Here is a 9,016-nt window from a genome sequence, read left to right on the forward strand (position 1 = left end):
ATAGATATAGTATACAAATGATGCACAGGATAGAGTGTGTTAGTGTAGGCAAATATATCATGTGCTCACCTGTTGAATGGAAAGAATATAGTGTGAATCAAATTTTAATAATTTGTGATTTGTTGGGAAAAGAATAGCTTTTAAAAGGATTGTTAAAGATAACTAGAAAGTGGAAATATAATGTAGAAATACTAGAATGGATGGATGAGATTTATGAAGAGGTTTTCATCAGTACGCGTGTAACGTTACCAGATAATTTGGATGGAATGTGGCAACTGATTGACGAATTGCCCTGAGACATATAGATAAGCACTGAATTGATCAGTGATTTGGTTGTAGCCGTGGCAACATAAAATTTATTTTTTTCCTTTTTTTGAAAATTTTCAAATTTCAAAATTTCAAAAATTATTCATTAATATGAACAATTTTGTATTGTTGTGGGCCATTCTACATAACGACAATGTATATTGCAGGTACTGAGAGCAGATGAACATGCAGGCTTGTTAAAAAGCAAAATGCTCTTGTTGATCGATAATATCAATCACTATTATACTATTTATAGGGTGCGTTTATCAACTCTCCTTTCTCGGCAGAAACAGGTTATCCAAACAGCTTTCAAGGAATTTTTACGAGTTGATAAGTTTACGCAAAGCTGTTTTGAAAGCCCTTTAGGAAAGCCTTTTCGAAAGCCCCAAATTTGTGGCTATCCAAACAGGTTTCCTATTTAAACAGGTTTTCAGAAACCTGTTTGTAAAAGCCTTTTGGAAGTTGATAAACGCAAAGCTGTTTTGAAACGGCTTTATAGTCTTGTATGGTACTTCATCACTTGTACTTCTCCTTGGGTCGAATAGCGCAATGCAGAGCACTGTGCAGTGACAGGCCAGTTAAAAAATCGTGTTTGCGAAGAGAGTTGATAAACGCAACTATTTTGAAAGCCATTTCTAAAGGGCTTTGGAAAGGGCTATCGAAAGCCATTTTGATAAATGCAGGCAAGTCTCATGCCGCCACTCAGAAATATTTGAAGTAATATGTGCTAAACTGGAGCTGCCTCACAGATAGGAAGACAATTGATTCATGTGGCATTGCATCATGACTCGTCACTCAAAGGAAGATATGTCTTTATGATGGTAATTGCTTTTCGCCGTCCCTTCTTAGAAAACAAGCGGCACATTAATAGTACAGGCAGTCAGGGCTTTGGAAAGGGCTCTCGAAAGGGCTATGGAAAGGGCTTTCGAAAGGGCTGTCGAAAGGGCTATCAAAAGCCATTTAAACAGGGGAAAGTTGATAATCAAACGCAGCCATAGTGTATTGTAGATTTCATGAAAGCCTTTGTTTGAGAAGGTACCACACTGACAACTCCTATCTAAAGATCTAGCAATTGTCAACCCATTGCTTAATTAGCTGATGTCGTTTCTTCTTGGAAGGAAGCAACATGTTTTTGTCAATGTTTCCTTCTCTCACTGGGATGATGTTACAAGCAGAATTCACCAAGTCACAGGGGAGTGTCCTTGGTTCCAAGCTTTTGGTAGTACATTAAGACCTCCTGAGTAGGTAACATCCAGCAGTATCTATGTTAAATGTTTGTGGATGATACAAATATCATTACATGGGTCTGCAAGTGATGCTGAACTTTTTGCAGAAAGGCCTAGAATGTCTCATTTCCTGGTCTGATCGAGAACAAGTGAAACAATGTTTTGTTCTTACAAATGGTAATTAAGACAAGCAGCATGCCTATTATGCTATGAATAATGGAAGTGATGAATAATCTGTCACATCATGCAGTAGCGGATCCAGAGGGGGGTGCACTGGGCGCGCGCCCCCCTCTTTATTTATTGTTAAAACAAAAGAAAAAAAAATGAGCTGAAACCAAGAAGTAGCACCAGAAATATTTTTTGCGCCCCCCCCCCCCCCCCCCCCCCCCTTTATGGAATTCCTGGATCTGCCCCTGCAGTTTGCCCAAGATGCAGCTTGGAGTCCTTAGTACTGAAAAAAACAAACAACAAACAAACATATCAGTACTATAATAGCTCTTGAGAATATTGAAAGAAGAGCCGTGAAACTGGTATGTGAGATCACACCAAGAGAGCTTTGTCATGAACATATCTAGGCTGATCTACAGTATGTATACCTTGGACTCCCAACTTTAGCTTATATACCAATGGGTGAGGGATGATATCACCCCTCGCCCATATGATTGAAGCAGTGAAGCTCTTTCATGGAGTATGAGCAAAGAAAAGTGCCAGACATGGGCCTGACAAGTGAATGCACTTAAGAGGACATAATGAAAACCCCCACAGCTATTTCTAGATAACTCAACAATACACATAAAACAGCCAGTTTTACATCTATAGGCCCTATCTACTCATTAGGAAACCTTGGAATAGTCTATAGATTATCACAAAGTGTCTACAGCATTGAGATTGGTCTGGACAAGATTTGGAAAATTATGAACCCATCAATTGTATGTTTCACACCACTCCACCTGGCCATGATCCAGCCAACTGTTCAAAGTGTTTAACAATATGATTACCGTAACTTCACAAAAACACATTATCTGTATGATGATCAGAGTATCACATAAAACTAGATTTTGATCTAGATTTGGGATGTACAATGTGCATCTAGAACAAAGATAATATATTTTTTGTGTGTCTTAACTTACTGACCTGATATTTGAATCACTTAAGGGGTGATCAAAATAATACCCTGTGTGCTGCAATTGCATTGCCAAGAGTGATGCATGTTCAATGAAACAATAATTGCAGACCACTGGGCCTGTTGCATAAAACGATTACTGTAAAAGTGGATATTTTCTTTTTCGCGCTTCGCCGGGTTAGAAGAGTTTCGCGTGTTTTTAATTCCGCGGAATCAAGACATCACGCACAGGAACATATGGCAAGCAAAAATATTCGCGTGCTTTTATTTTCGCGCTAGTTTCGGGTTGCGCAAAATGCGCGAAAATTTCAACACCGTGAAAATTTCCACTTTTACAGTAACCTGAGTAAAAACTCTGATCCTAAGAACTGTAAACTCAGATTAGTCTGATACTTCATTGACTTTTACACCTGTAGTAGGTAAAAGTCTGTTGTAAATCAACTAAAGTTCTTCTCAGGTAAGAAGTTTTTTGCTGGGCATAGTCCTAACATAAAAATAATATTTGTTATCTTGCAATTGAACGAAAGGGAATTCACAACAAACTCTTCTGCATTATTTCATTGTTTACCCTGTCAGCTGTAATTGTGTTATAAGATATTATATACACATATTGTATTTGCATCCTTTCCAGGAGTATAAAGCGATCATAACACATTTTGAGAGTACACAAAACAAGACGGCAGGTTCAAGAGTCAATTCTCAGGGCATTAGCTTGCAGTAGGAGTGACCATGTCCCCACAAATCACTGACCATAGGACTAAGGGTGACTTTGCAGATGAGCAATGACAACGCAATAGCTGAGAAGATATAAAATTCAGTGGGAAAAAGAAATATATATGGGTGATTCATTTAATAAGGGACTCAACATGTGACATAGGAGTCAAAATTTAGAATTTGTTGTTAGTAGATCTCAATGTGTAATTCTGCTTTGCTAAACGTGTATATAAAAGAGGTAGTCTTGTCTAAACGATATATTCATACATTATTAGATTCATAGCAATGATAAAAATCCCCCCCCCCCCAAAAAAAAGAAGAGTGATAGGACTTTTGACCACAGACTTATGATTTGTGACTAAATGACTACTCCTAAAGAAAATGAAATACTGTAAAAGTGGAAATTTTCGCAAATTTCGCGCAACCCAAAACTAGCGCGAAAATAAAAGCACGCGAATATTTTTGCTTGCTGTATGTTCCTGTAGTTGATGTCTTTATTCTGCAGAATCAAAAACACGCGAAACTCTTTCTTACCCCGCCGAGCGCGAAAAATTAGTCGCACGAAAATATCCACTTTTACAGTAAATTGAAGAAATTGAAAGACTGTAGAATTTATCACAATAAAAACTTTCTGTTGTAGAATCATTTGTTTCTGTCTTTTCTATACCATGTGTTGGATAAAACATCACCGAGATGAGATCTTGTGCACTGGAACACCAATTCTTAGAGTGTAGCAGATTGTACACTTTATATCGTCAGTTCATCCCATCTGTGTCCCTCCTTTGTCTTTTCTTGTCAGAATCCTTGCAGGTCTGGGAATTACTGTCATCTTGGCAGCGTTCATCGGGGGAGGTATAGCAATTGGTATCATCTACAGCAGACCAAGCCAGAGTGAGCCCAGTCGAGATTTTGTCTACCAGAGGGCAGCTGTAGCAGCAGACGCGGCTCACTGCTCTGAGATTGGAAGGTGACTGATTAATGAGGAGGCCTTTTGTTACAGTGTAGTGGGTTAGAGGGGCCAGGTGATCAACAGCCAAATTTTCACAAGTGACTGTTTACATCGATGAGGAAAAAAAGTGATATCAAAAGACTGGCAGAATTTGTTTGTTTGTTTTTAAATACTTTTAAAATGCATTGTTCATTTTTGGTCCTTCATAGTTATCCATCAAGATTCAATAACAGAGAGAGTAGAAGAAAAGGTGTTTTTTTTTCTTTCATTAAATACCTGATAACTCATCCCATAAGATGTCGGGGGTAAACTGTATCTGATAACAGTGGTTATATTCAATTATGCCGTGTCCAAAGCATTGATAATTCAAATTTTTAGCAGGAAAGTTTTAAAACTAAAGCAAGATTGCAGAACTGTTGGCATTTCATAGGAATGTTGTGATTCAGATTTGTGCAGCTCAGCCTGTCACCTAGCAACAAGACAGGGAAAGAAAACACCAAGATCTGAGACTCATTCTATCACCTCATCCTCGTAGTAGTACATTGATGACTGAAAACTAATTTCTCTTCTTGGGCCAGGCTTTAGCACAGTCAAATCATCCAAGTCGGCATACTAATGAATTCCCCTTCAAACTTTGGTGAACCAGTTGATGAGTAAATATTCAAAAACTTGCTGAAGATTTAAAAGAAACACAAACTGTCCATATACAATCTGTATTTTATTTAAGGGTTTTGTGGTCAGTGATGGGCATTGACAACAGTTGATACATTGTAGCTCTTTGACAAATTATGTGTTATCATCCCTGTCCAACAACTGTCCATATTTTCTCCTGTCTATCATTATAACAGAGATGTTCTTACTGATGGAGGTGGTGCAATAGATGCAGCCATCGCTGGTTTGCTATGTGTGGGACTGTACAATGCTCACAGTACCGGCATCGGTGGAGGAAGCTTCACTCTCTACTATGATAAGCAGGAGGGGACTGCACACTTTTGGGATTCCCGTGAGAAGGCGCCGCTTGCAGCTTACCAAGATATGTATGTCAACAAATCAGAAGACGCCTCAACAGTAGGTAGGGAGTTTGTTTGTTTGTTCATTTTAATTCTACCTTAGACTGTTGAAAGGAGCCTCTGTGATGTGAATCAGAACAGAAAACAATCTGTCATTTTACAAGAGTCTAATTCTTGCTATTTGAAGCAAGAATTTTTACTTCATTTTTCCCCTTGAAACAGAATATTCCTCATGTGCAATCTTATTTCAATTGAAAACTGTAATATTGCAATATCATTTCATCAAAATTAAACAGCCATATAGTATAACATATGAAAAAAAAAATGATAAAGTTAATGAGGAGGGGAAATTATACCTTGATAATTTGTTTTTGTTATCTGATTTTCTTTTCAAGCCTAAGGTTTGTTTCAAATAAGAATGATATCTGAGCTATGCCACAAAGTATGATGGCATGACAGGTCAATATGTGACCGTGCATCACAAAACGAACAAAAAGTCGCACACAGTGATTTTGAGTGAGGACTGAAAATAGGTGAAATGAGTCAACCTAACCAATCTTTAGTTTTTCTTATTTTCTGAAAGAACAAGTCTTTCTCTATATCATATTAAAGTTTGGGATCATAAAACAAACAGGAACTTGTGCTTTCAGCAGTTTTTCTCAAACACTTTTTGGTGGAATAGTGTGATTAGTTGTTTCTCATAGAACCCTCTTCCCGTTTCTCAAAAACCCTGTCCATACACTTCACTTTCAACTCCAATAACTTTGGAAAGAATGATGCTACTGCATTGAAAGTTGGCATCAATCATGTACAGAATGTGCTAATAAAGCATGCTAAATTTCAGCTTAATCTGATCATCCTTTCATTGTCGTCGCTCCGGTGGTCAACATCATGTTTTTTGCTCCATTCATCCAACAGCTGGCATAGCTTGGTAAAGATTAGGCGCTTGAATACACCCTGTACTTCAGAGCCTGTTTTCTCACTTCACCTTTTCCAGAGTGTGTCCTTTCTTTCCAATATTTAGATAGGTTAGGAGAGTCCATTTGAATTGAGTTATACATCATTTTGAAGCTTAGAGTCTGCTCTTTCAGAATCTACTCTTAACTAAAAATCCATGTCTGGCGACTTTTTGTTTGTTTTGTGATGCAAGGTCACATAATGGACAACTATTTTGTGAGAATAGTGTTACAAACATATTTAGAGATCATATTCACAGACTCTAATGTAAGGCCGATTGTAAATCATTCAGACATGTCATGAAAGAAAAGAAACACGCACAAACAAACATGCACACACACAAGAAAGCTAAAAAGTAACTCATGCAAAGAGTGTCGAGATAATTTCCCACATCCCTACCACCATTATGTAGTGGTTCATCATTTTTCCTCACCCTGTTTCATGATATTTAGAAGGTTTAGCAGAAAACAAAGTCTGTCATATCTTGCTTACAATACAGAATGATATAACCTGTTTATGGAGTCAATAAAGTAGTAGTGATGAGAAAGCAATATTTCTTGATGGAGCAGAAGATTAAAGTGAGATTCAAAGGTTAGAGTACATCAAGCTTGCAGGTCGAATTTTCTTCATGAATTACCAGGGAGTGTTTTATAAAGCTGTTTGTAAAGTTATGAACGACTTACGAGTGACTGGTAATCAGTTCTTGTGCTGAATTATGGAAATTCTGATAAGTATAGCACATCAGAACTGATCACCAGTTGCTCGTAAGTGGTTCGTAACTTTACGAACAGCTTTATGAAACACCCCCTGGTAAGAAACAAATATTGCCACTAATATTCATAGTGATGAAATTTTAGCAAACATATTTTTATGAGATGTTTGATACCTTTGGACTTTTGGCCTCTAACATTTGTGGCACTATAGTTGGACTTCACATCATTACATTGCATTACCAGTAACAACGCCAACAACATAAAAACAAAAACAGGGCTTCACACTACACTGGCAGTAGTAGTGTGATATTTTGTTGTTCAGGCTCTTCATGTAATAATTTTGATTGTCTGATTAATTAGATCTCTAAAGGATACTATGCGTATCAGATGACTCCCCCACCCCCCACGTCTTCTTCTGTTTTTCTTTTGAGGTATTTATTGTGGTGCTACTAACATTCTCACATACTATCCCCACACTGTCCCACTCTGATAAATCATTTTTAAGTTGAACGGCTCCAAAGGGCAACGCATTCTCAATATTTGAGACCTCCTTCACCTTGGCTTCCACTTCTAACCTTGAGGGAAGTTAACCTTTAGTATTTAGATTCTCTGTTCAGAGAAATCAAATTATTCACTGTATGCTTATTATTTGTTTGGTTTTTCAAAACTATGTTTTCAATTTTACAGAGATATACTGGTCAACTGATGAGACAAAATATGAGGATCTCACCCAGAATTCATATTGATCAGCTACCCTGGCCTGATGTTGTTATCTTCAGCTATGAGATTCATTCCCTCAGCACACATCCCCTGACATTCTGCAGTTACTGTAAAATGAGAAATGTTCTCGTGCAGTTTAATTTCACGAATTTCGCCAAGATTCGCGAAATTAAAATGCACATGAAAATTCTTACCTACTCTATATGCATTAACTAGTGCCAGTGACAATTCGCGAAAATGTCATGCTGTCAAAAAGGCGGTCGGCTCCAATTGGCAATAATTTCATGCTGCGAATATATCGTGCTTTACAGTAAGGGTTATGATGTGTGAATCTTACCAGTTCCCTGCATTCCTGTAATGAAGTGCATTGTTGGAGTCAATTAATTTGGGTGTATATGACTTTATGTTTGTGACACTATGTCCACCAGCTCCATATTGATGTGTTCTAACCATGAACCCAGTCCCAGCCCAAGGGAGAAAAGTCTCTTCTGATGTGAAACCTATTAGTATGTGTTGTATGTGTTTGTGAGCGCTGGTACCATTCCATTGATTCTCTGAATGGAACTTCACCCACATCGGTACCTTTCTCATGTCATATTCAGATTTATTATTATTATTATTTTTTTTTTTTTTTTTGGTCTTTTTTGTGCCCTGCCCAGGTGGCCTGGCTATTGGGGTGCCTGGAGAGATCAATGGCTACTGGGAAGCCCACCAGATGTTTGGCAGGTTGCCATGGAGACGGCTGTTTGAACCATCCATCCAGCTAGCAGAGAATGGTCTGATTATTAGCACTGCTCTTGGAAATGCCATCAACTCACAGTCAGAGAGAATACTGGCAGATGAGAGTCTCAGGTATTATATCTTAATATCATATTGTGAGTGTTTGGGAATAGAGTGCTGCTGACATAGGATTCATAATCATAATTGCGAAACATGACAAATAAAACGCTTCATATAAATGGTAAAATAAGACTCATCTAAACACCTTCTAAAGACAGCCATGATGACTGCTACTGGTGATGATTGATGTAATTTACATACCAGAAATAAATCTAAAAGCCAATTATCATATCATTGCAGTACATACATTTTTCTTCTCAAACAATTGTTAGATATTGAACTGGACTGCTAGTTGTATGTAAGGCCATGTTATCTGCTGAACACAGCATACCTTTGATGATTAAGGTTAATAAAGAGAATCATCAGTTGCTGTGGTTTATTTCTTCTGCAAAGCTACCTTAATTATAATGGTAAAAATCTGTGATTTAAAATCAGGTTGGCAATAAGATTCACCACAT

At 37.7% G+C, this 9,016-nt stretch overlaps 1 protein-coding gene across 1 annotated transcript; it reads left to right on the forward strand.

The window, feature by feature from the left end:
• Nucleotides 1-4,168: 4,168 nt before the first annotated feature.
• On the forward strand, nt 4,169-8,570 carry LOC139715033 (glutathione hydrolase 1 proenzyme-like; the record flags this gene model as incomplete). Its single annotated transcript, XM_071626659.1, has 3 exons — nt 4,169-4,336; nt 5,167-5,390; nt 8,378-8,570. Coding segments are annotated over 3 exons (585 nt in total), but the record flags the coding sequence as incomplete, so codon positions are not given.
• Nucleotides 8,571-9,016: the final 446 nt, after the last annotated feature.

Source organism: Diadema antillarum, unplaced genomic scaffold, assembly GCF_040938485.1.
Source record: "Diadema antillarum isolate AM-2024a unplaced genomic scaffold, OU_Dant_1.0 seq00002656_RagTag, whole genome shotgun sequence".
NCBI classification, from domain to species: domain Eukaryota; kingdom Metazoa; phylum Echinodermata; class Echinoidea; order Diadematoida; family Diadematidae; genus Diadema; species Diadema antillarum.